Source organism: Pocillopora damicornis, chromosome 10 (genome assembly GCF_964200805.1).
Source record: "Pocillopora damicornis chromosome 10, jaPocDami1.2, whole genome shotgun sequence".
Classification (NCBI taxonomy): domain Eukaryota; kingdom Metazoa; phylum Cnidaria; class Anthozoa; order Scleractinia; family Pocilloporidae; genus Pocillopora; species Pocillopora damicornis.
Genome location: NC_142679.1, coordinates 5797501 through 5823577, shown reverse-complemented (window position 1 = coordinate 5823577; position 26077 = coordinate 5797501). Strand labels below are relative to the sequence as shown.

Sequence of the window (26077 nt, the reverse complement as noted above, 5' to 3'; positions counted from 1 at the left end):
CTGTGCGTCGAGGAAGATTATTTGTACTCCATACGTCTAATTCATACTCTAATCTATACGCTACCCCCATACCCCGCCTGCCACCGCGCTCGGTCTGTTATGCTTTTATCGCCAGATAACCTCGCTTTCTTTCCAGGAGAAATGGCCGAAAGAAGCTTCCTACTGCGCGCAACTTCAATACTTGTCACGAATTTCCTAGTCCATCATTTATCATTATTCCTAAAAACGTGAGCCAACGTCGAAGAAAGTTACTGCACGGAAGAATGTAGTAAAAGAACGCCAACTGAGAGCAGTTTTCTTTCGCATTTCGTTCGTGACAGCTTATCCTTTGTCCTGTGTACTTCCATATATGGCTGATTCAGACATAACACAGACATCATCATAGTTATTTTGGGACTATTTTAGCAAGCGCTGCGAGTGCAACTTTCAGTCTGCTACCAACCATTCTTCAGTTAAGATGGACTTCTCTCGTTTGCTTACACTTGTTTTAAGTGTTCTTTTTGTTGGTAAGGTTTTATCTTTCTTGTATGCAGATCAAAAAACTCAAACATCGATAATTATATGTCTCATTTGAAAAAATATCTTATTACTCTGGAGGTGGGAGGGATTCTTACAGCGTGCAATACTCGCAGCTATGTAGAAGGTATTGATAAACTTCAACCGTCAAGGTTTCTCTCCGATTTCATAGCTCGTAAGCTAGCTATTTATATCCAAAGTGATTTAAGTAAGTTGAAACACGCATGAAAATATCTTCGCGGAAATAAAACGCCCAAATGGTGTAATTGATTTCTTGTAAGTCTAGCTGATTTTTTGCCACTCACCATGTATTTAATGTGTATGCTGTAATTTAATGTGAGTGCTTTAATTGTAAAATTTCATTTAAAATCAATTTTGAGATTAATGTTTTCTATATAATTACAGTACATGTTCACTAACAATTTTTTGTTTATATCGCAGTGCTTCTAAGTTCCGCAGCAGTTGGGGGTGAGTTAATATGCACGAATGCATGAGTAATAACTTGTACATATTATGAACTGTCTCTTACAAGAGTTATATTTTGTATTTTTTTAAAAGGATAAACTTTGTTGCTAACTGTTTGCCTTGGGTTGCCATGCATAATTACAGTCTCTTTCTGCATAACTTTTTTAATTTATAATGGTCAGGGTTGGCCAGGGTTTTTGGGTATTCAGTATTCAGGGGCGTTTTAAATCGGGTATATTGCAGCTTAAATATGGGTATTCAGTATATCACTTTCTTTGAATTTCAGGTATAAAGTATTCAAAGCTTCGATTATTTTTGGGTATATTTGGAGGAATTTGGGGTATTTTGGGGTATTTTGTCGATTTTTTTTCGGGTATATTGGTATTCCACTAACCCCCCTGGCTGACCCTGAATGGTAATTGAGCTGAGTGGAGTACAATTTGGGCTGAAATCATACACGTGATTTCAAAATCGAATGAGCATGTAACTGTGCGAGTTCGATTTTAAATCACAAGTATGATTTCAAACCAAAATTGCATGACATGAGGTTCAATTACCACTTTATTACATCCATTTTGAAATCACCCAAATTCAGGATTTGGTCAGTTCAAATATTTTATTGATGTAGTACTGAGCTGGTTTGAAAATAAATTCATCCATTTCTTAGGGCAAAAAATAAGAGTTTTGAAAACAAAAGTTGCAAAATTTGCCACATGATACTCTTTGTCTTTCACTTTCTTGCAATTTGATTAGTTACTTTAAACAAGCCTTGAAATCTAATTGGCTGTTTTGTTTTTAGTGAAGCCTCCTCATTGCCTGGGGAAAAGATGTGATTCAAAAAAAAATTCATGAGTAAATCACACCAATTAGAGCCAATCAGATTACAGGGACCACCAATGATTTCAAAATGAGTGTAATAAAAACATTTAACACCACGTACATATCCATAGCATTTCTTGCTTGAAGTACATGTATGTGTTGCCAATAATTTTTTATGCTGATATTGGACTGTATTTGTCCATATTTTGATGGAAACAAATGGATTCCATGTTTTCACTCCTTCCTAGTAATGGGAATAACTGGCAATAATAAAAGAAGTACTTTCAAGTGTCCTGAATTTCATTACATTTTTGATCAGAGGAAAAAATTAACTAGACCACAGCAAAACATACTCTTAGTTGACTTTTCGGATATAATTTCTAACAACAATGAATGAAAATGAAACTAGTATTTCTGATTCAGTGCATGACATCTCTTCTATTCATATAGATAATACCAACTGCTGTACTCAATTGAACATCCCATCGGAATGTCATTTCCTGTGCGGAGTTGGAAGCCAACCCTTCTGGTCAATAACGAGATGGAAATGTACACATAAATACTATGCCAAAGTCGCAACATGCGAAGTTCAGAATAAAATCAGTAAGTATAATTTTCCTAATAAGTGGTTATGATGGGTCCTAGGAAGGAAAAAAGTTAATGATAGACATTTTGACAACCTGACAGGGAGACTATAAGCAACAAAACCTCAGTATCACTCTCACAGAACAATCTCCGCACACTATAATGTATTTACTCTTACACCTGGGCTGAAATGATAAACTTTGCATTTAGAATCACTAATTTATTCTTTTTGCATCTTCTTGTAAATCAGATTACGTGAAACTGTTTGGCCAAGAACTGACTCAATCGTAAGTTTCTGCTGTACTCAATTGACAGTTGTTCATGCACACAATATAGTGTTTAAGATACATATTAAATAACGTGGGTGGTTTCAGTTGGGTATTGTAGTTAGTAGGGAAATGTTTCATTGATAACATTTATTTGGTTCTTTTAATCACCTCTATCTGAAAACCAGAATAAAGAAAAGCTTTGACAAGCTCTCAGCAAGCCTGCAGGCAAAATTATCAGATGCAAAAGAATTTGCAAAAGCCACACTTGATGAGCTTAGGAGTGTTCCACAGGACCTGCTGTCCTCTTGGAGGTAAATGTATTTTATGTGCTTTGCTTTCTTCACATTAAACCTGAAGACAAAAAATCTTAATGCTGATAGACTTACAACTTATCAGCTGAGGTATTTGATCAACCCAAATACTAGTCCTTTAGTAATTTGTGAAGGGGGAATAGGTTAAAAAAAAAAAAAAAGGTCAGCCACAGATAGCTGCTTGTCCTTACACAAACAACTGAACTATAGTATCAGACATCCCTTGCTTCTGAATGGGAAGAACTGGCAATGATAAGACAGGCACTCTCAAGTGCTTTGAATTTCAGTACAGTTTTGTTCAGAGGAAAAAATTAACCAGACCACTGCAAAATGAAATTAAGGCTATGTTGAACTTGACACAAAAATGACTCTCAATGTCTATTTGACATAGTAAGGTACAGTCAAATTAACCTCAGAGGCTGTTGGGGATTTACCACCCTTGACCCTGTACAACCCTGGAGGCAACATAAAGTCTGCACTCAAGCCAAGAAGCCCATCCAGTGGGAGTTTATCTTATTTTCCCCAGCAGGAAGGGACTATAATCATTTCCCCATCCCTGGATAGGATGCTAGTCCCTTGCAGAAGGTAGCAGGGGGGGTGGTGCTATCATTAACCATTATAAACACAAATTTTTAGACACTTGGCATGGCACTCCAGTGGATGCCTTCCACAGGTCCTCCATGGTTACCTGCTGGGTCAGTTCTTCACTCATCTCATCTTCACTCATTGGTTGCTCATCTGATGTTGATGAGTTAAAATTCTCTTCCACCTTATTCATGCTGGGTATGGTATGATTTCAAGGCTGGTCAGAAACCATTTGCATATACCTCAGTAGTATACAGTAGGTGTAATTCTGAATGTTGATCAGTTCCCTAATGTTTTCTTAGATAAGATCCTCTTCTTGCTTTGCAGGATAGTCTAAGTGGCATGACAAGTTACCAGTTTGGTGGAATTGTTGATCGTCTCACAAAGTTCACATCACAGAATTTAAAGAAGCTCATCTCGCACATGAACCCGGATGCATTTTTTGCCAATGTTGACAAAGTTGCTGTAAGTTTTACAAGGGAAATTAATGGGATTTGGTACAATTATTTAAGTGCTCCTGTGGAAATTTCATCAACCTTCATTTATGCCTTTAGAATAATTATTTTATAGCTTTTTTAATGTAGAAGCAATCTTTGCAGTAATAAACACTATAAGCAGTTAGGGGATCTGAACCCAAGACTTCTGTGATACCAGTGCAGTGGTATTGCAGTGGTCATGGGTTCAAATCATTTTTTTTTTTTTTTTTTCCCTCACACAGGCCTTATTTTCACAATGTTTTAGTGTTCATTACTGCAAATATTGCTTATATATTCATGTATGGTACTGTTTTTCTTATAGAGTAAGGAATGGGATCGCGAGCAACTGGCTACTCTGAGCCAAGCTGCTTATCGCAAATTTGGTGATAACGTCCGTCAGTGGACCGTCAAGGCATTAGAAAACATGAAGCAATTGTTGGCTGGATTTGAACCAAGTGAACTAGCAGAGTTAGCTGGAGATGTTTTTGATCAAGGGTAAATATAATCACAGAGTTTGAACTAAATTATGATTGTGTATTGTATTGGTCACAAATTGTTAGACATTTACAATAATTATTGTAGATCTGCATTTATTTAAACCTTTCACTCCCAAGATCTCACTAGTAATTCTCCTTACTGTCTGCCATACAGTTCTTGTGATATGTTAGTTATGAGAATTTGGTATTGGATCAAGTTATAATCTCCTAATTGATATTTTTCTTTATTCTTATCACCTGTCTGCTTGATATTGTATTGGTATTGAAAAGAGAAATTCTGTATTGGTCACTCGCGGGAGCTAAAGGGTTGACTTATTTTTTCCTACTCTGAACTTGTAAATTAATGTTTATTAATCTGAATTTGCTTGTAAAACACATGAACAGCTGCAAACTTGTATGCTACACTTGGCAATGCATGATCAAATGACCTCCTGATCCAATGCCGACAAGCAGCACAGTAGTTAAAACTCCTCAATCTATGGCTGGTACTCTATATTCTTCAGATCTATGTAGACCCTACTCTGAAAAACATTGTTTGAAAAAATAAATCATCTTGAGAGTATTTATAAAGAGATGTGAAAATTCATGAAAGAAAAAACTATTGTACATTTTATGTTTTCTAGCTAGGCTCTTTTGGAGTTTGTTTGTATCCTGACAAAAACTAGGATTTTTTTCCTGCAGCTGTTAATGCTCATGAAGATTGTTGATTTTGGTTTTCTGTCAGAGTAAGCCACATTTGCACAGCAAAGTTTGACAATGACCAGAAGACTGCTCTTATGATTCCTGCAAAGAAAGCCTTTGGAGAGGTGGACAGTTGGGATGACAAAGTTCTTGCAAAAATGTGTAATCTGCTGGAGGCACTTCCTGTTAGGGACATACTAAAACTAGCATCTGATGGGGTAAGTATTTTGATGTAGTGTCCTAGTGTTTAGGCAGGATTTCATAATGGGTATTGATTGCCTGGGGAATGCATGACTACAGTGCTCTGCCACATTTTAAACACAACAGGTGAAGGACATATTCAGACTGGGAGAGCAATCCTTTTACCTGTTGAATTTTTGAGAATTCCAAGCAGTTCTAGGCAGTGGTAAGAGGTACTACAGGCAGTAATTTTTACCGGTCACTGCCTGCAAAGGAGTAGACTATGATTGTATGTTTGTGTGAAAATTTTTTGTGGTAAAAAGTCTCAAGCAAGGTGACTGATGATTTAAAATTGTTGTTGTTTTTGTTGTTATTTTGATTCTATAACTGTGGTGTAGAGAGACCTTGTCATTTTAATGACATTTGCATGTTTTTAGCAAATGAGTTTTCTCCACTGACATTCAAATGCTCTAATAATAAATTTTTGTTATTTAAACTAATTCATTTAAACTTGAAGCATGAGTGCACTTTTAGACACTCAGTTGCAAATTTCTCTAATGAGAATTTCCACTCTTGCTATCAAACTTATTCCTGTTCCTTTTTTTGCATTTAAATTGAACCAAATAGATAACCAAAGCTATTGATGAACTTGTTAAACATGACTTCACCTTTCCTCAAGCCAAAGTTTTAATCAATAAGCTCAAAGAAGAGTGGAAAGACATAAAGACTTGGAGTACAGCACAGTTACAGAAACTCGGAAAGCTGCTAGGAAACTTGAACATTCAGGATCTGAAGTCTCTGTCAAAGGAACAGTTCCAGGTACAATGGCTGATTGTTAGTGCCTTATATACTTGGTAGTTCAATTGTGATGACTGGAAAGGCACCTGCACCCTGTACACCCAAACATAAGTATACATATTCTCCATACTGTTCTCTATACATTCCTAAGGTGCTGACAAGGAGAATTAGATTAACAATCAAGAGCTTCTTTAGTTGGTGATCATTTCCTCTATTTTTATGACCTTAATGTGTAATATTAATGGTGGTGATGTTGTAAGGAGATGTTAGACACTAGTCAGTTTTACTTGGGCACTTGAAGAGGAAATCTGGTAATTGTGAAGAAGAGCTCCCCAAAAAACCTGTCGGCCGACTGTCGGTCAACTGTCGGCCGACAGTCAGCCGACAGTTGGTCGTCTGTCAGCCGACAGCCAGCCGACTGTCGGCCGTTTGTCAGCCGACAGTTGGCCGACAGACGGCAGAAATTTAAATCTAAAATCTAATCAAATTCAAATCTAATCAGCCAATACATATTCCAAAAGCCAATAGTCAGAAATCAGGGCATCTTGTAAATGTTCTTGGTAGTAGAATTATGCCATGGTATGAAAAGGAATCATCAGAATCACTGGTTAATTTCAAATTGGTACCCTTCTTTGTTGTTAATAATTAACATTCCAATTATTGGGGTGCAAATGACACCAGAAATGACTTCTCACAAGTTACCCTCAAACAATGTGTTCAGATATGAAAAATTCAATGTAATTACTAGATTTGGCTTGTTTTTTCCTTTTTATACCCTGTTTAACTTATAAGTTTTTAATGTATTATTTTAACAAAACATTTGTCTCAGTCTAATCAGTTCATAAAGCAAATGAATTATTTTGCAAAATTTTCTGCAAAATCCACCTACAATGATACCTTTATTGATTCAACTAGTGTGTAACTTTGATCCTTTGCAAGTCAGTAGCCAAACTGCGTAACTCCTTTAGGAAGCTACTATTTAAACACATGTACTCTCTACAGTATCATTACTAAATCAAACATTAAGATCATCAAAATGAGGAAACCAATGGCCATTTAAGGAAGCTCTTGATTGTAAAACAAATCCTTCTAGGCAGTGCCATGGGAGGTGTCTTAGAGAACAGTATAAAGAATTTGCAGTCGGATATTAGGGTTTTTAAGGCTTATCCCTTTTACTCCCATGGGTGACCAAGACAGAATTTCTCCTTACAGTATCAAGCACACAAGTGATGAGAATATCAAAAAATGTCAATTAGGGAATTATTAGTTGATCCAATACCAAATCCTCTGAGATAAAGTCCTATGAATTGTTTAGCTAGCATTAAGGAAAATTACCAATGAGATCTTGGGTGTGAAGGGTTAAACTCTTGTTATAGATGGTGGTAATGGACTTTAGCAGCATTACATGGTAATTAGATACATAGAGTGGATTGAATCTGTTACTTAAATATTGTGTCACAGTAACAACATTACTATATGTGAGAGCACAACAGAACAAAAGCATGATTGTGGAATGTTGCTATGGTGCAAGTGTTTTACATGAATATATATGCAACCACAATCCTGTGACAGTATTAAATATCAGATGGTGTAGCAGTGTGCGAGTCTGTGTGCTTATATATACAGTTACTTGTTTTGTAGGCCATAAAGGACACACTTGGTAATCTGAACCTGAATGAGGGACAACTACGGGTGTTGGCAGCTAAAGCAGTTGATGTCCTTGGCTCTCCAGACAAGTGGAACAAAGATAATATCAAAGAACTGGGAAATATTATCACAGGACTTCTGCCCTCTGAGCTCAAGCAGATTGGAGCACAAGTTGTGAAAGACTCTCTGCAATTTTTAAAGGGGATAGAATTTGATCTCGATCAGGTATATGTGAAAATTAAAAGAAAATGTCCCCTCTCCTGGTTACTTTGAATGCTTCTGATGTTGCATTCAAGCAATATGCAGGAAGAATTTCCAGTGAAAACATGCATACTCTGTAAGTGAGGTGGAATTCACAGTAGCAAGGACACAACTGGGGAGGGTAAGGATGCCTGTTTCTCCCTTAACCCCTCCCCCTCTGCCTACTCTGCCTATAGCGAGTCATCAGCATCAAAAGTTAAACGTGTAATTACTTTTTGTCCAATATGCTATTTGGTAAGGAATTTTGTATTTACTTCCTTCAAGCATGTAATTTATCATGTGCTCTAAGCACTTACTAAGTAACAAATGAAAACTTCTGACATAATTTGTTTTTAGGCTCAAGAGATTGTGGAAAAACTGAAAAGTTCTATTGACGTAAGTTAACTTCTCAGTATAGTCATATGGTATACCTACCAGTACTTGTGTCATATGGTATAACATTTAGTCAGATTTGTCTTCAGATATAACGGTACCATTGGTACAAAGTCATGTACAAGCATGCATTTTGAAAACATCGTGTAAGTTCAGTATTACTTATATTAACAATTATACTTGACCTAATACTGGTAATAATTAATACAATTTTATTATAATCATGCAGGAATGAAAATTCAATCCCCTGTAAACTTTGATAATTTGCAGTTGTCCAAATTGGACAAAGATGATGTAATAAATCTTGCCAAGGCTATTGACGGTTTCTTGTCTTCGGATGTCGGCAAAATGACACAAGCAGTTGTCTTTGCCTCTTTCCCAGAGATGAAGGTTGCAAAAGACGTTGCCATGCCAGTTCTTAGAGAGTTCATTAAAAAGGTCAGTGGCATAATAATACATAGATTAAAATACATGGTAAATTGTGAGCTCCATCAACTAATAGAGAAAGATGAAATTTGTTATGTCACCATTTATCTTTGCGCTATTTTCATTGATATTTAAAAATTATTTTAGTTAAACCACTCTGATCCTACATGTATAGTGTAGCAGTAGGCAAGTTGCTTGTCTCATTTGAACTAAGCAATTTCCTTCACTCTTACATACCATCCAATTCTCTGTAGCTCTGAGATAGAACGACTGGGCATGAAATCCAAAGACTTGGTGTCTGATGTTTTTCAAAGCACTCGGGGTTTTTTCATGCCACACTTGTGACCAAACAAATTAAATCTTTCTTTAAAATTGATCCAGTTGAAACCTTAGACTCCAAAATTTAATATGCCCTATGGCAGGCAATGATGCACTTTTGTTTTATCTCTTTTAAGGAGAAGTGATTTTATTTCATAATAACATCTCTCAACTTTCAACTGTGTCTTTGTGTATTACCTGTGTACTGGAAAATTTTATGATGTCATGAGCAGAAGTTACATGTGAATTACTTCTTAGAGTTTCAGCAGTTTATAAGCATGTTTTTATAACCCTTAAGTTTGAGAAAGATCCATCAGTTGGAAAGAATATTGCACAGCTTGGAGATTTTGCTGTTGCTCTGAGTCGTGGAGAAGTTGATGCAGAAAGTGTTGATGAAGTCATTAACAATCTGGATAAACTGGGAGTTCTTCCCTGGGACAAGACAAAGGTATTTACAAGAGACTTAACACAATGTTTAAAAGCTTTTGCAGGATTTCTGCAGGGTACACAGGATATCCCAAGGGGGTATGCAGCATATCCCAAGGGGGTACACAGGATATCTCCAAGGGGTATGCAGGATATCCTTAGGGGGGTACACAGGGTATCCCTAAGGGATACACAGGATGTTCCCACATGTGGCATACCCCCTTTCCCCTCCCTGCACCCATAATGACCTCAGAACACTAAAGAACATTGTCAGTCGCCTTATTTCTCTACTGCCAGATCCACTTATTAAGTAATTCTAAATCACTCTAATCAAACCATGGATCAGAAGGAAGTCATGCTGGTCCTTACATGTCAGCGCTTAATTTATTCCACTTTGTATCGTTAAATTTTAAGTGCAGCAAGCTTTTACAAGAGCTAAGTGGTAAAAATTGACAGATGTATGTTTCTATTTCCTCTGTGATGAAGCAACTAGGAGTAATTTTATATCTCCTAAATGGAGCATTTTGGAGACAGATTTCCCTGATAGTGAGCTTGTATCCAGTAAAACTCCCGAATGAAGGAAGGTGTGAGATGACAATGGGAAGGGCTTCCTTAAGAACCTGTTGTTGTGTGAGTTTGATGCACTAGCCAAGTCTAGGAAAATAGTTAAAAACTCCTTTTCTTCTTTGAATTCTTTTCCTACTATTTTGTCTTTTGATTTGGTCACTCAGACACTAACCCTTATGAAGAAAATCAGGACGAAATGGGGAGACTTCAATGGCACCGATGCAGATGATTCTGATTCACCAAACTGGGGATTTTTGAACATGAAGAGGCTTGGTCACATTGCACTTGGTATTGCTAAGGAAGAGTTGCGTGATCTGCCCATCAGGGGAATTGAAGACGTCATTGACGTGTTGGGAAAAGAGAAGGACTGGGATCGAGGTCAGGTAAGGGATAACTTTGAAATAAATGTCAGTATTCTGTCGTTTGATTCTGAGGTAAGGGTAGGTGGAGTGCTGTTTAATATGCTGTATAGATCCACGAATGACAGTTATAAATTCCAATGAAAGCAGACGAGCAGTACTTTCTTGTGGTTTTGTTTATCACATATATAAATATACTGTACAAGGTGGTTCAAGTTATTCAGTTTGTCTGTTTGTGGGTCACCATTCAAATGAAAGGTTCTAAGCTTGGTTTCATGTTGTTTAGCAGGGCAAGGTAATTTTACATATGTGGCTCAAACCATTGTGTGTTTCTGGGCAAAACTTTCATGCGTTTGGTGTTGTGTGTTTTACGATGTGGTTCATCTAACTTAAAGCAGTCTATGTGTATGTCCATTTAAATGAAAGCTTCATTTTTGCAGCACAGTTCATCAGTCTCTAAAAGATGGCTCCAAAGTTTTAGATTGGAAACCTTTCTTTGATTGTGCAACTCTTAAGCAAACTTCTTTTCTCTGAGTTTTTTTCCTTGGCCTCACTTCTTGGAATTTTCATCAAGAAGGAAAGCAAAGAAGTTATTGCTAGGTAACCTGGTTAACCCTTGGGGTAGTCAGTTTGGTTTTAAAACTTAGTAAATTACAAATTGCCAAGTTTAAAAGAACAGATGGAGTAAAAGAAATTTTCCTTTGTTTTTTTTTTTTGCAAGATTGTTATGGTGTTGAAACGTCTGCGTGAATACTGGGAAATGGAAGATCTTGACTTCTCGAATTTCACTGACGTTGATATCAACTCACTTGGTACGTTCTTACGAGGCCTTGCACAAGAAGAACTAAAGAGATTACCTGAGAAAATCTTACTTACAGCCATTCGCCGGCTGGGAGAACAAACTGGATTGCCAGAAGACAAGCTCAAGGCCAGGGCTTTCTTGGCTGTGGAGCTTTTCAAGGTAAATATTTAAAAGAGAGAATATATGTTTGTGGCTTAACCCCTTCGAACCAAGGCGTGTCATTCTAGGCGCGATTACCAGCCGCTGTTCGGGAATGAGCCTGCGTTCCTCCTCAAGACCGAACACGAGAGAGCGGCGGAAATCGAGCCTATGTCATCCTCGCTGTTGCATTGCGCAACCTTACTGAACATACATGTACAGTCATGCAATTTGAGGTTAACTTTAGCGCGCATGTATTACAAAAATGTAGGTTTTTCTTTAATGTTGGAACTCGATTATTAAGGAAGGAAATGGTCATTTATCAAAAAAAAGTGTTACAATCATCTCGCACGGGGTGATCATAGCAAGTAAAGATAAAATTCTTGACTAATTAGTGCTTGCGCATACCTATACTTAACGGAACAATTTTCCCGCCCAATTATACCAGAAAGGGCTACGGTATGTATCCAATTTGTTGCTGTTCCTGAAATAGCATGGTAACCGCCAACGTCTTTGTACCCTGTGCCAGAATGTCTGTCAGCAGAAACGGTGGAAGAAGCAGGCGCGCGAAAAACAACCGCAGCTGTTTCCTTAACAACCACAACCGCCACTTGTCTGGAACAAAATTTACGCAGTTCTAAATTGAGTTGTCCAAAGTGTTCTTATGTGATCGTATTTGTTGCTTTCGTCCGTTTAGAATCAGACAGGAGTGGATATACTGAACTCTTCACATATTGAAGACCTTGGATTACTCGTAGCTGGACTGGACAGAAAAACGCTTCGAAAAATAACGAAAGATGCGTTCATTGACAACCTCTATAACATCGCTAGGGCCAAAGGATATGATGAAAAGAAGATGAAAGAAATAGCCAAGCTAGCCAAACAACACTTCGAAAAGAGGTGCGGCTATTTTAAAAGCAGTAACCTGAGAAATTCGGTGACACGTCAAGGCTCGTGATCTGAGTACAGATATCCAGGAGAAATTGACTTGTGTCCAAAACCCGTAAACGCGGCCTTACTGTGAGATATCGCGGGTAAAGTTACTTTGATACACTGACACAAGTAAATCGCAAGGCAATTTTCCCTTGTCTCAAGAAATCCTGATGTAGCCTCTGTGATATTCACCTAAGGGCAAATTAGAAGCTTATAACATACTCTTACTAACTGAGTTCGAGGTCTGTATTGTAAGTTACGGACTGAGAAAACAAGGGTAGTAGGATATTTGATATCTCTAGATTCAAATAGAGGGGGAAGATTTCCATTCAAACAAACTTTTGAATTTAGCGGGCCGTGCAGTGGCTTACAGTCCAGTTGCATTGACTATTCATATCTCATGTCCTAACTGAGAGATATCATAAAGGTGAATATTGTTGCGTTTGCTTTGTGACAGTGATGTTACCGAGTGGATTGGTGATCAATGGCGCGATCTTGGCCCAGCTGCGGTGGGCCTGGATCCAAGCGACCTTGAGCGTATTAACCTGGATTCTTTGGAAGAAATGCTGGACGAATTGGGCAAGTTGGAGTTCAGCAAGCCCCAGGCTGAGGCTCTCGTCAAGGCGGCGAAAGAGGCATGGGACGAGAGCGGTATGGCATGGACAGTTACTTTGTCGGATCGCTTTTTAAGTGTCTTGAGACTTAGCATAAACGAAAGTAACCCCAACTGCTGAAACGGAACAACTCAAGGAGCGAATAAGAACTCAGCGTAAAAACAAGCGCAGGAAATCGGGATTGACTTAGTCGTGATTGGTTTTCGTTTTGCATATGATTGGTTGAGTTAGTGATGCGTGATTTCTAGACTAATCACAGGGCGAAACGATGGAAAACCAAATAAACCTGGATTCGTTCCATGACTCAATTGGAAATCGCTTCCAAGATGTAAACTGTAATAATGTGGTGGTAACCATTTTATAAAAATTGTGTGATTGGTCTCAGAGTCTGCGCTGATACAAGCAGAGACACCTCAAAAATCTGTAGGAGGCTTGACAATTAAAGCAACCGATCTTGTAATCTACTCCTTTCCTGTTGCTTGGGTCGCATTTTCATGAACAGTGTTAGTAATTGTTGTGGTGTAGTTAGCGGTATACGTTATGTGGCCCCCGCTTTAACTCTTAAAATCATTATTTCTTCCCAAGTTTCAAGTAGTTCTTGTGGTTTTCAAAATCATAACACCCTCTACAAAGATTCTGTGTTCTATTATTTTTAACTTCATCGCAGATGCTGGAAAGTGGACTGGGGACAAACTACGTCGACTGGGCTCTCTTGTGAAGGGCCTGGACACCTCTGACATTAAGAACATTGGTAAAGAAGCCTTCGAAGAGGCCGTGGGGATCTGGGGAAAGTACTTCGATGTTGACATGGAAACGCTTAAGGCGTTAGCTGAAAAGGCAAAAGAAGTAAGGCTCAGTTGCTTAGTTTTCAAATGTTAAGTGAGAAACATTTGTTAATGACCAAGCGTCTGGTCAAGGCACCTTGATGTTTGCTTTGCGTTCCATTTTTTTTTTTTTTATGTTTGCAGGTTGTAACCAATGGAGACATTTCCAAGCTAACTGCTCAGCTAGCTAAGAGGTTGGGACGAGTCGTACTGGGTCTGACTCCGCAAGATCTTGAGAAACTCAATTTGGACAACATTGACATTATTGCTGCCCTGGGGAAATGGAAAGAATGGAGTGAAGATCAGGTTTATATTCTTTTGTTTGGGACTCTAATTCCCTTTCAGTTACAAAAAAAACTTGTGATCTTTTTTTCCTCATAGTATGACGTTAGTCAGACGTGATGGTGTTGATGGTAAATCATGGTGTTTTTGTTTGATGAGGTTTAAGCACGTTCCTCTCCATCAATCGTTGCCCAAATTCTCCTTTGGGTTTTAAAAGGTTTATGTGTTTTCTTTTTTCCTTACAGCTGAATCGTCTCAAGCCAAAAGTTCGGGAATTCTTGAAGCAAAGCAAAGACGACAATGTCTACATGAGCCTGGGACAGTTAGCCCTCAGTCTGACCAAAGAAGACATCTCGAAAATGCCAGAGAATGCTTTTAGGTAATAACTGTGGTGGTGAAACTTTGATTGTGGAGCCATCTTAACTCTTTAGCTTCAGCTTTTTTTTATGTATTTACGCTGGCTGGACTTCTTGTGAATATTTAGAGTAAAGTATGTATGTATGTATGTATGAGAATAAGTATGAGTATTTAGAGTAAAGGAGCCCAAGTAAACTAATAAACGGTAATCCAAGACAAATTAATTTTCTATACTTCATATTGAACAAAGACATCCGATCCTGTCGTTGCAAGAATTTTGGTGTCAGACAAGTGATTTTTAAAAAATTAACAATTCTGATGGTGGGGGAAGGGGGGGGGGGTGCGGACCCTGCCGATCCTCCTGACCCTCCGTACCCCCCGGATCTTTCCACTGGACTAAGTTTTTTGTTTTCGCGTTTTGTAATACAATTTGAGCCGCAATTTTGTCCTTTTGGCAAACAGAATACTAAAGTGATTTACATTATGTTTTTAAGACTGGCGCTGGGGCAGCTTAGTAAGATCGAGGGTTGGTCTGGTGATCAACTCAAAGCAATCATTGACAGAGCTGAAACTGTGTGGACGGAGGCCGCTAATGAATGGGACAAGGACCAAGTTAGTGAACTGGGAAAAGCATTAAGTAAGTGCTGTGATCCTAAACAGTGAACAAACATTGTAGGCCTGCAACAAAGGGCGTTTACTAACAGTTAGGACAGTGCTCTCCCAAAGAGAATTCTGTTTTTGATCGGAATCTTCCGGCCATTTGAGTTAAGTCCTTAAGCTCATCTACCATTAAATTAGTTTTCAAAGTAAACTTGGGAAATTTTTAAACAGAAGAGCTTCCTCACATTAAGCTGATCCTTCCCGTCAAAAATGCCAGTTTCTGGTATTCACGCGGATTACACGAGTTTTTCAGACAATTCACAGAGCACAGTGAAGCAACATCAACGCAAACCCAGATTACCTAACTTTGGATACTCGATTGAAAGTCTTTCTACGTAAAAGACAGTGGAGTGACAACATCCAGACTTGCTGGTAAACTGGCAACAAACATCTCTGCATGAAACCCCTGAACAGCGAATTCTACGGCCCTGCGTTTGCAGAGCGAAAGTCGATCTTGACTTGTATTCAGATGTGATTTAAATTTGTTTTCTGTCAGAGTAGTGATTTTTCTTGCACTACACAGAGGCTCTGTCTAACGCTGACATCCCTAAGCTGCGAACTGAAGTGGTGGACGTCATCCCGCCAGAAGTGTTTGAGGACATGAGTGTCTCCCAACTCCAGGTTAAGAATACTTTTCGGTGTGCAGACCATGTATAAGACTAATGTTAATTCAGGAGGGATACTGTATGAAGAAATTAGATGCATGTCACTCTAAGGGGTTAAAGAACATGAGACGAGATTTACTCAGTTGTTTTAGTAATGACAAACAAGTCCTTAATTTGAAACCGAGTAATTTTTCAAAACTTAATATTAGAAGCAAAGTTACATCTCACTTTTTCTTTCCAAAATCTGTCTCTCGGCAAGCTGCTGTTTATACTTGTATGTTCTTGTTGTTCTAGTATTTTTCGGTTCTGGTGTCTTTATTCATGAACCCCCTAACTCCCAGACCAAATTTGTAATTCTCCTTACCGTCAACCATGCAATTGTTATAATGTTTGTTCAGAGAATTTAGTATTGGATCAACTTCTTATCCCCAAATTGATATTTCTCTTTATTCTTTTCACTTGTTTGGTTGATATTGCATTGATATTGTAATGAGAAATTCAGTCTTGGTCTCTCGTGGGAGTTTAAGGCTTAAGAAAAAGTAATGAAATTTTCGGAACGATGCCTTAGCTCACGACATTATCTTCTCCCCAGTCTTTCTCAGCTGATCAGTATAAAGCAATGCAGGCTCCTCAAGTGCATGCCATTAGCTCGGTTAAAAGAGAAAGCCTCACAATGGCCCAACAAGAGGCCATTAAGAGCGTTATAAACAGCGATCCAGATGAAGAAGATCCATGGGGACCAGACGAAGATGATGATGAATGTTCAGGTATGTTTACCCAGCTTAAGCAAAGCGCGAGAAGCGCGTGCAAGTTGCACGAGAAGCGTGTGCAAGTTGCATGAGAAGCGAGAGTCACGTGAAAGCGCGAGAAGCATGAGAAACGGAAGTCGCGCGAAGGCATATAGTGAAAGGAAACAGAAACGCGAGAGTAGGAGGTGGGGAAATAACACAAGACTTAAGAAATGACTGATTATTTCTTCTATCTCCCTTGTAGGAGCAACCTGTTCCGCTTCCAACCATGTAACTGCGACGTTTGTTTCCTTGGTGATTTCTCCTGTTGCCATGGTTTCATTAGTTCACTGAAAAGGCTCGTGTCTTTACTGTTTGATCGAGACATTGTGATCACTGTGAAAGTTCTGTGTAATCCCTTTCCAAAATTTTAATATACATAGACGGTCTCAAGCTATCCATTGTTTTCCTGTGACAAAATGTATTCGTTTCACATCCAAAATTACGAGAAAGTATGGTACTGTTATATTAAACGTGATGACGACTTGGATATATTAATTATTAACGATTATACAAAAACGATGAAATTGCAACGTCCATTTGGGAAGGGTTTTGTAATTAACTCGACAATAAAGCTAGATTTTTTACAATAAAGGTGGTTGTCCAAGTTTATTGCAAATTTTAAAGTTGGGATGTGTTAAGGCTACAAACGCAATCAACTGATGGCAAAAGATTTCAGTAACTTCCACTTCCCTCTCTGTGCTGGATGTCCTCTTTTTTGACGTCACCCTTTCGACAAGATTTCAATATTTCCACGATTTCTGTATTGCTAAGCACGGTGTTCCATGCGTTTTAGTCAGTTTCTCGGCACTTCCAGCGTGTGTCCTGATCATGTCCAATTATTGTAGTCACCCCTTCCAATTACTCTAAAACACCTAAAACTGCTATCTGAAATGAATTTGGGCCTGACCCAACATCCACGGAGTGGATGTTAGAATAAATGCCCCGAGTCCCGTAGTTCCCATATGGAAGACGAAGAGAATAGACCGAGGTTTAAGTTGCTGCTTTGTTTCACTCTGGGCTGGCTTAACCGAATGCCGAATTCTCCCATAGCAGCTATTGTGGGAAATCCTGAGGAAAATTGATATCACAAGACAAGAACATGTGGACGCTGACCAAAAGGAGCGTGGTCTACGCCCAAGCTGACGTAAGCATGATGACGTGGCGGACGAGACTGAGAGCTGTGAAAGGATTTTCAAAGTTTACGCGCCTTGAAATGACTAAAGTCGTTTACCTTCAAACTATGGTAAGTCACTTTATGACCTTTATTAACACGTCTATCAACTATTAATACTCTGATAAAAAAAAGTAAGTTAATCTCCAAAGGAAGCGTTCTGAGTTATTTTTTAACGCTGTGAAAATAACAGCGGACAAAAGCCAGCTAACTTCGGACTGAATGTGGTGCACAATTTTGTTTTTGTCTTTTTCCTCTGTAGTTGTTGCGTAAGTTCATCTTTTTAATTTTTTTTTTAATTTTAGAGCTTTCGCATGAAGTTTTTAACTACTCTCTCAGCTTTGTTGGCCAAAAAAAGTCAAAACGAAATACCTTAGCTGTTTGTGTAAGACTTACATACAACACCGTAATTTACAGCAGTAAATAAAGGATCGATTCCTCGCTGTTCTGATTCGACTTTTCCCCTTAGAATAAGTATCAAAATTGAGCCCAGCTAGAAACATCAGTTTATGGTCTCTTGGTAACATCTGAGCATTTTCAAGGCACCTTATTTGAATATTAATCAAACGAGCCAGAGTTGGCCAAGCCACATATCCACGTCCACAACTGAAGTACAAACATATTGACAATCGAGGTGGTTTCTTGGAGGTCTCCTCGCCCTACAGTACTGTTAAACCAGTATAAATATTATATCTTAAGTGGCTCATAAATAAAATGATGATGATAAACTTAGAAGTTTATAGGAACTCTGGCTGAAATTTCTTTGTAGTGATAAATTTTACCCAAGTGTCGACCTAAATCTTCAGCCTGCTCATTAGCTCTCAGCACTTTCTCTTAAACTAAGAGTGATCTCTCTACTTGTGGCCTCACATACGAATAAAGGGACAATTTTAACGGTCTTTCGATAATTAATTAAAAGGAAAATCGTTGAAATTCAAAGCAAAAAATTACTGGCAATGTAATTTTTTTAAAGGCCTTCTGGATAACATTAAGATAATATTTAGAATAAACTGATAACTGGAGTAGGTATACATATGAAAATATCTGGTACTTATAAGTCGATTATTCACTATTACCTGATCAATCTTATTTTGAAAAAAAACTTTTTTTGTCCATAGATGGAAGAGAAGACAAGCACATCACTCATAATCGGATGGTTGTTCATTGGTATTTTCTCTGGATCGGCCTTTACTGAGGTACTTCCACCGACAACAGGTACTGGTATTGATCAATGTTTGACATTTTTTTCACCGAGTCAGCACTTTAAAAGTATTTGACCTACTTTATTTTTTTATTGTTGCTGTTGCTGTTGTGCATGGTAGATGGATATTTCTGATACTAACTATATGAATTCGCATTGAAAGAGTTAATTTGACTGAGTTTTAGTGTTCTGCTGAAATTTGTTTTTTTGTACAGTGACTTATGATTATGGATTGAGGAAAATCCGCTTAATTATAGTGTTAAAATCAAAACCAGTTGAGAAGGCTCCATAGGGACCGCGCGAGACCTGGGTTCGAACATAGCGCGAGCTTTAAAGTGTAAATATGCAAAACAAACATGGCGGCTCGATACGATCGCACGATTGTTGTCTGAGAAGGTGTGTTAAATAGAGAATAATACATGGGCGTGCGTAGATATGGAATTTCTCTTAAGAGTGTTTAACTCGATAGTCGAGTTGAACACGAGAAGAGAAATTTTATATCTACAAGCAACCATGTTTTATTTTGTTTATCTTATAAACACAATAGCCCTTTACTGACAAGAAAAGTCGACTTTATCGATGAATGAAAATAAAAGGATCGACACTCCGAATAAAAATCGTAAAGTGCGTGGGTGCACTCAAGATGAAAACATGTGATGAATCACTACAAAAACAAACAATGGACCTAAATTTGCCTTAATGAAGAACTTTTTCACCAGTGTGGAAAGGCACAAAGACATCAAAGCAATTACTGGAAATCCTTATATAACACCGTAGTTTATATGAAAAAAACAGTTCAACACGACACAGTTTTTATGTGATGGAATGTGGGGTTTCCAGCAACTGCGCCTGTAAAATTCATAGGCTTTCTACGCTTGAAAAAGAGGTCAACCGAAAAGAAAATACCGTAGGTAAGATTGCTAAAAGGCGACAGATCGCGACAGATTCGAAAGTTTACGCATGCCCAAGTAAAGATCTTGGCGAAGTTCTATTCCATTATGTAGTGTTTTGCTACAAAGAAAATAGGGATCTTTCCAGCAATGTTTATCGCGTTTCCTTCAGTGGAATTTCTCAAGATTTGCTGGACCCTTAAACATACTTGTGCCTTTCCTAGCGCCGGTTGATAAAAAAATAATTCATGAGACCAATAGCGAGGAAACTGCCTTTGCAACCCCTATTTTTTCGGATTTTAAATGATCGACTGGACAAATTTCACAAATCGTGAAAATTTTGAGAGATTTCAAGTCAGATTCGATGCTACATGGTATTCTTTGATGCTTCAGAGATGATCTTTCGAGTTAAAATTTGTTGACATGAGAACGAAGTATTTAGTGTGAGGAATAATCGAACATGTATCGGCTTTTCTGAAACTGGAAATTTGAGCGCGCTGCCGTTTTGGATCGTAGGACGCTTTTCGGTTGCTACTATTATCTGCATGATCCCCTTGGAAGTCCTTCAAACGGAGGATGACAATACGTAGTAACCGTGGTAGGCAATTCCTTCCTTAATGGATGGTCCCTGTGGGGTTAGCCGTAAAACGGCACAAAAAAAATCACCGTTAGGCATAAGAATTGACAAATTCTCACCACAAAGCCATCACCCCATTTAGACTGACCAGTATTGCTTATATTCGTTCTCACTTTTTAAAAAGTGGAGTCCTTGTTTCCCATTCCTTTTAACAAGTCTTCAAAATACAAAACATACTCCTCACACTCCATGTTCCTCCGGTGGAGGCTCCCTTTAAGAAGCTCGCTATGTTAAACCCTTGGTCCCCAGGTACAGAGTTATATTTCTCCTTTCTTTGTAGATTTTGATTATTATTTTCCTAAGAAATCTCCTGAATACGCTGTCTTTCTCCATGATCTGCCCTTGGAGCAAGACCTGACCGTGTTCACGGCCTGTGTGTGGATCAAAACAAATTATATAGGAACAATTTTCAGCTATACCGCGGTACAGGATGATGACATAATGATGAATGTTACTCCCAACTTCGTTTACCTGTGGATATTGAGTGAAAGAAGGTGAGAGGTATTTGATTTGTTACAGATTACGAAAGAGCAGACAGCTATGGTAGGACTACCGTAAACTCACGGTTATAGGTCCATCTATCTGTAAACAAAAAATACATCTGATTAGAAGTTTCCCCAGATACAAGCCCCCCCCCCTCCCCCCCTTTAGCTTTTCTTGTCTTGATAGACAGGAGCTCTCGACTACTTCAAACAGAAAATTTGACAACTTATTGCAGAACAATATTTTATTGCTTCTTTGTTATTATCAAAGATCACAATCGAGGGGAAAGTCTGAACCTCCATTTGGTTTATATTTTCCAGTTTTATTCGAGGGTTAATTTGAATTCTGTTCCAAACGTGTTAAAATGAATTTAGTATAGTAGGACTGTTTGAAGCTGAAGTGAAAACTAGTGAATGCAAAACCTATTGTTCTCAGTACTTCTATGACTCGTTTCGGAGCGCCTTTTTTAATTCCGGCTATTAGTCCCTTGAAAATTCCCCTTTCGCATTAAAAAAAAAACAAAACATTGATTTGTTACTCTTTCCCCTTTATTTTTCGCCTGATATTTCTAGTTTGCCTCCTTTAAAATTGCGTAAGCGTCATTTTTCAATATATCTAGGGTCAATATTGAAATTGGAATAAAAAATGCGAAACTTTAGACGGAAAGTAATATGAATTGTGAACGATTTGAAAAGGGGGATTTCGCGTGTGTAATAAAAACTCTTTTCCAAGATCATATAGCTCCCATGTGACTAAAGATACGAAAGATCCATTTTAATTTTTTTTTTGTCGTTCTACGTAAGGTTTTGTCTCAAGATTTTTATTTGATGTAATAGAAACCCTATACATATGGTTTCTTCAGATTCATAGCAGAAAGCAAGAACCAGTTTCTATGTATTTCACTCTCCTCAGGGGTGCGTATGTGGACTTTCGAGATTACAAATGGCACCATTATTGCGTCATCTGGCGAAGCTCTGATGGCTATTGGAAATTCCTCGTTGATGGCTATTATGCTAACCATGGTTTTAAGTTAAAGATGGGTAAAACGATTCCTAAGACTGGCTCTCTGGTTATTGGACAAGATCAAGACTCATATGCCGGAGGTTTCACGGCATCCGACGCTTTTGGGGGCTTCATACATAACTTAAATATATGGGACACCATACTTAGTCGTGAAGAAATCTTCGAGTTGGCAAAATCTTGTAGCGCTGGCGAAGGCAATGTTTATAAGTGGTCTGATTTCCTGAATGAGGCGTACAATATCAAAGCATATGTTGCAATGCCATCTTTCTGTACATGATAAGTGAGTTGAAGCACATGTCCCCTGTTCGAAGTTAATCCTGTTCAGAAGTGGCTTCTGTCGCTGTTTATAAGGGAGCTAATTTGGAAAAATTGACATGGAAATCGACCTTTCTTTTCGCAGTTTCTTCGAAATGTGTTATAGCTGCGATAAAGCTTTAGTTTAACTTCAACCTTACCGGCAAAATATTTTGTTTGGATCCGTCTCTTCATTGTCGCGATAGTTGATTCTATAGAGCAAGATCTAAGTTTGCAGTACTCTTTCTGAGGTGAAGATTAGGATAGACACATCTTCATTAAGACACTCGACATTGACAAATTATGACTCGAAAGTTCCATCTTTTTGGAGCTGTAAAGGTTTTTAGGTTTGAATATTTCAATACCACGTTGTCAAAGGAGCTGAAAGCGTCGCGACGGCTAATTAAACATTTGGCAAATGGTTATTTCAAATTAAAGATGCTTAGTAATTTTAAATCTCGTGCATTTCACCATTCTGTGAAAATAAATCGTTCTCTTTGGTTTATTCGAAAGGATTAAAATACACGTCATTTTCATTGAAATTTGCAAATGCCTCTGGCAACCTACCTGGAAATGCGTACTGGTGTACAATACAAAAGCTTCAAATTTCCCGATGGAAAACAACGAAATATCGATTGACCATTTATTTTGTAAAAAAGCAGGAAATTTCTTTTTTTTGCCTAGAGTTAAGAGGGATCGTAGCCCGGTTTTAACAGAAAATTTAATCCGGATGCTTGGAATACAGACTTAACGACCGGCGACGCGACGCGAAGAGGAGAATTTGCATTTTACGTCGTTGTTATCATGTATTATCATGCAACGTAAAACCATTTTCGCTCTATTTTGCTGCTTTGTTACTTAGAATTTTGAAGCAATGACGTTAATGACAAAATTTGGATGACGATTTTTACCGTGAAACCCCCCTACATATTTAAATAATGCCAGTTTAACCGCAAAACGTGGATTTGAATATGCTCAATTTGGGGTGTCACTTGTAAACAAGGCAGTTGTAGTGGTTTCTGCATTTGGTGTGTTTGTAGCCCTGTCAAAAATTGAAAGTATTTTCTTTCTCCTGACGAGATCTTTCCGAGATTTCCCACTGTCCGTTTCATAAAATAAAAATTTTCCTTTGCAGGCCAAAATACGAACAGATGTAATGTTTAGATGTTATAAAAAATCTGTTCATTTCCCAAATTCAAGAAGCATTTTACCACAGAAAGGTAGAATTTTGCCGATTTTTAACTCGACTTTGCGTGACAAGATCGTTTTCTTACGTGGAGATGTTGTTCATTTTATGCTGATTCCGCAAGGAATTGAACAATTCGAGTGTGTGTGGAAAAAGCTAGACTTTAATGTGAAATAAAACGAGAAAAAAACACAAAGTGGAAGTCACTTCTACTTAAGGATCCTTTGTGACTGTTTCCTCGGAGGTCCGCACAACCAGGTTAAATTCACTAGCGACACTTGCGGGGGCTAAAGGCAACACACGTAACAACAACAGGATTTAGCGAATTCGACGCGAAGAAGACAGACAGACAAACAATGTCTAAGTCTGCTGTCTCCCATCCAAAATACATCGAAATGATAGTAAACGCCATTAAAGTTCTTGGCGACAAAAGTGGATCTTCTAGACAGGCCATCAACAAGTATATTGTGAAGGAATATAAACTGACTGAAAATAATCATCACAACGCGATGCTTAAGCAAGCTCTGCAGCGGGGTTCTGGTGCCAACGGCCCCTTGGTTCACAAGAAGGGAAAGGATGCTTCTGGGTCCTTCAAGATTAAACCTACGCCAGTAAAACCGGTCAAACCGGCTGCTAATAAGGCGCCCGCGAAGAAAAGCGCTGCTAAAAAAGCACCTGCCAAAGAGAAGGTTCCTGCCAAACCTGCTCAACCGGTGGAGCCTGCTAAGCCTCCAGTAGCACCAGTCTCGGCTCCTGGAAAACGCGCCAAACCTACTAAACCTAAGGTAACAAAGGAAAAGGGCGCGAAAAAATCAAAGGCTGCATCTCCCAAAAAGCCGAAAGTCGTCAAGGCCAAAAAGGCACCTAAAAAAGGAAAGAAGGCTGGTGTTGCAAAGAAGTAACTTGCCTAGAAGCCTTAAACAAAAACATTCAGTGTCGGAGTCTTAACGCAGTACCTTTGGTTGAAGCGAATTGTGATCAAAAGATGTAGCTAGTAGACGCTTGATGTAGCCTTCCGTTTTGACTTTTTAGTATGAAATGCTTTTAGTATTTTGATTCCGTACGTCTTTCGTTTAGATAATTGCTTAACTTATTTGTAGGTTTTAACTGAATCATTTAATTGTAGAACAGATTTTTTTTTGTTTTTACTTAGATATATATTTGTGGCTTGGAAGCAACAATGTTAAGTACAAAAATAGTATGAACAAACTAAGACTGAGTTTAGCCCATGTCGAAATTTCCTTTTACTGTGCCTATTGTAATGTCTTACATCATAAGTAGTTTTCCTTAGGTATGACCTTAGTATGCGGTCTTTTCCCCATATTGGAACAAGTTTTTATCTGTTATTGCATTGTAAGACAAAGAGATTACAAATCAGGACGAATCATAACCATTCACTCTTTGCCACACTGGCTGCGTGCTCTAAGCAAGATGTATGTACATTACTCTAAATAAACCGTTTGGCGACCTTATTTTGGTAATGAAGTTCTCACTGTATATCACCTAAGCGTTTGTAATTATTTTATTATATGGTATACGGATTGAACCAAAGAATTGTCTACTTAATCCAGGAAACTTGTTGCCTTGCGGCAAAGTAGGGAAGAATATGGAAACCGGCTACAAGCCATTCCTATCTTTTTCATGATCAAAGCGTTAATCTCTTACCCGCACGGGTAAGATGACGAATATTACTTTCGATCGTTAAAATAGAAAACCTCCTACATGCGCATGTGGTATATCAAGAGGCGTATTATTCGATGTAACTGTTTCATTACAACATTCTCACTGTTGACAATGACCAATTAAGAAACACTTGATTCTGGTTGTGTCACACTATATCGGGTGGCAGTGAACCGTCCAGGTAAAAATTTCGAGTACAAATTCAAAAATCCCCTTTTGAAGGCCGAATTACGCAATCCGTAGAGAACAGGATTACACATACTGTTCAAATAACCGAGTACTAAGGAAGCCATGTCAAGTGCGCGCGGTAAAGGCTTTGGGTAATTAATACACATCGAAGAACATGGTGATGGCAAATGGTGCCCAGCAAATAACAAACAGGGTGACCACAAAAATAAACGTGTTGGTGATCCTGGTTTCTTCTGGTCTCACTTGAAATGCTGTGGATTTTGACTTTGTTTTCGACTTCGAATCGGCTTCGCCCAACTCATCCATCCGTGATCTTCTAACCGTGTTGTAGTCTGGTTCGATAATACCAGGGTCGCTTCGACTCTCTGCTTTACTTGCTGTTGAGGGGCTGTTGAGATTGGCTGGGTTTCTCACTTGAATACTTAGATTACTCCTGGATAAAGCAATTCGTCTCTTCAGCCGCCTGGTAAACCGAAGAATGTTGTAATACGAAAACGTCATCACTGAAAGAGGCCCGAAAAAGCAGACGGTGATCATGAAATACATGTAATACACATCTGAAGGCCAGTAGACAAAACAGTAAGACTTTCCAGGGATAAAGCGGTATTCAGCCCAGCCTAGAAGCGGAGGAGAAGCCAAAGATAAGGCGACTACCCAAACTGCAGCGGCATAGAGCAAGGCTTTTCTCCTGGAGAATATCTTCGAGTAGGTGTTCCATCTGACGATGTAGAAATATCGGTTGATGGCGATCATACCAAG

The 26077-nt window shown here is 38.5% G+C and overlaps 4 protein-coding genes and 1 pseudogene across 6 annotated transcripts in view; 4 read left to right on the top strand and 1 right to left on the bottom strand.

Annotated features, from left to right (window-relative positions):
* The first annotated feature begins 301 nt into the window (after positions 1–301).
* Positions 302–2969, top strand: LOC149038643 (uncharacterized). The gene is made up of 5 exons (XM_089184169.1): positions 302–506; positions 958–984; positions 2251–2403; positions 2636–2672; positions 2840–2969. The coding sequence occupies exons 1-5, from the start codon at positions 458–460 to the stop codon at positions 2967–2969; spliced, it is 396 nt and encodes a 131-aa protein (XP_089040295.1). The 5' UTR covers positions 302–457.
* An 886-nt stretch (positions 2970–3855) lies between these two features.
* Positions 3856–17155, top strand: LOC149038642 (uncharacterized). The gene is made up of 19 exons (XM_089184919.1): positions 3856–4015; positions 4349–4521; positions 5248–5422; positions 6012–6203; positions 7824–8054; positions 8427–8465; positions 8733–8900; positions 9505–9654; positions 10364–10582; positions 11280–11519; positions 12196–12398; positions 12889–13082; positions 13713–13891; positions 14014–14175; positions 14397–14530; positions 15003–15145; positions 15692–15789; positions 16366–16540; positions 16767–17155. Exons 1-19 carry the CDS (start codon positions 3893–3895, stop codon positions 16853–16855), a joined length of 3087 nt encoding a protein of 1028 aa, XP_089041045.1. The 5' UTR covers positions 3856–3892; the 3' UTR covers positions 16856–17155.
* A 368-nt stretch (positions 17156–17523) lies between these two features.
* Positions 17524–22799, top strand: LOC149038641 (C-reactive protein 1.1-like). 2 transcript variants are annotated; one of them, XM_089184922.1, is made up of 4 exons: positions 17524–17807; positions 18854–18950; positions 20744–20957; positions 21809–22799. In XM_089184922.1, the coding sequence occupies exons 1-4, from the start codon at positions 17664–17666 to the stop codon at positions 21978–21980; spliced, it is 627 nt and encodes a 208-aa protein (XP_089041048.1). In that variant the 5' UTR covers positions 17524–17663; the 3' UTR covers positions 21981–22799. The 2 variants fall into 2 exon arrangements, with proteins under 2 accessions (XP_089041048.1, XP_089041046.1); XM_089184920.1 differs by having other exon boundaries at positions 17544–17807; positions 21859–22799.
* Positions 22800–23669: 870 nt separating this feature from the next.
* Positions 23670–24918, top strand: LOC149038640 (histone H1-delta-like). The gene has a single exon (XM_089184923.1). It carries the CDS (start codon positions 23806–23808, stop codon positions 24349–24351), a length of 546 nt encoding a protein of 181 aa, XP_089041049.1. The 5' UTR covers positions 23670–23805; the 3' UTR covers positions 24352–24918.
* A 215-nt stretch (positions 24919–25133) lies between these two features.
* LOC149038639 (melatonin receptor type 1B-like) overlaps positions 25134–26077 on the bottom strand; it is a 1638-nt pseudogene continuing 694 nt past the window's right edge. The window contains exon 2 of the transcript XR_016180256.1: positions 25134–26077. This exon is cut by the window's right edge and continues 181 nt beyond it. The product of XR_016180256.1 is annotated as a melatonin receptor type 1B-like (transcript).

What these genes read in the sequence shown, in the direction of transcription:
- LOC149038643 (XM_089184169.1), top strand. Translation starts at nt 458, where the DNA reads ATGGACTTCTCTCGTTTGCTTACACTTGTTTTAAGTGTTCTTTTTGTT. An exon ending in TTTAAGTGTTCTTTTTGTTG is followed by an intron (nt 507 to 957) that starts GTAAGGTTTTAT and finishes TTTATATCGCAG; the next exon opens with TGCTTCTAAGTTCCGCAGCA. An exon ending in AAGTTCCGCAGCAGTTGGGG is followed by an intron (nt 985 to 2,250) that starts GTGAGTTAATAT and finishes CTATTCATATAG; the next exon opens with ATAATACCAACTGCTGTACT.
- LOC149038642 (XM_089184919.1), top strand. Translation starts at nt 3,893, where the DNA reads ATGACAAGTTACCAGTTTGGTGGAATTGTTGATCGTCTCACAAAGTTC. An exon ending in GGAGATGTTTTTGATCAAGG is followed by an intron (nt 4,522 to 5,247) that starts GTAAATATAATC and finishes GTTTTCTGTCAG; the next exon opens with AGTAAGCCACATTTGCACAG. An exon ending in AAACAACACTTCGAAAAGAG is followed by an intron (nt 12,399 to 12,888) that starts GTGCGGCTATTT and finishes GCTTTGTGACAG; the next exon opens with TGATGTTACCGAGTGGATTG.
- LOC149038641 (XM_089184920.1), top strand. Translation starts at nt 17,664, where the DNA reads ATGTGGACGCTGACCAAAAGGAGCGTGGTCTACGCCCAAGCTGACGTA. An exon ending in TCGTTTACCTTCAAACTATG is followed by an intron (nt 17,808 to 18,853) that starts GTAAGTCACTTT and finishes TTTTGTCCATAG; the next exon opens with ATGGAAGAGAAGACAAGCAC. An exon ending in GGTACTTCCACCGACAACAG is followed by an intron (nt 18,951 to 20,743) that starts GTACTGGTATTG and finishes CTTTCTTTGTAG; the next exon opens with ATTTTGATTATTATTTTCCT.
- LOC149038640 (XM_089184923.1), top strand. Translation starts at nt 23,806, where the DNA reads ATGTCTAAGTCTGCTGTCTCCCATCCAAAATACATCGAAATGATAGTA.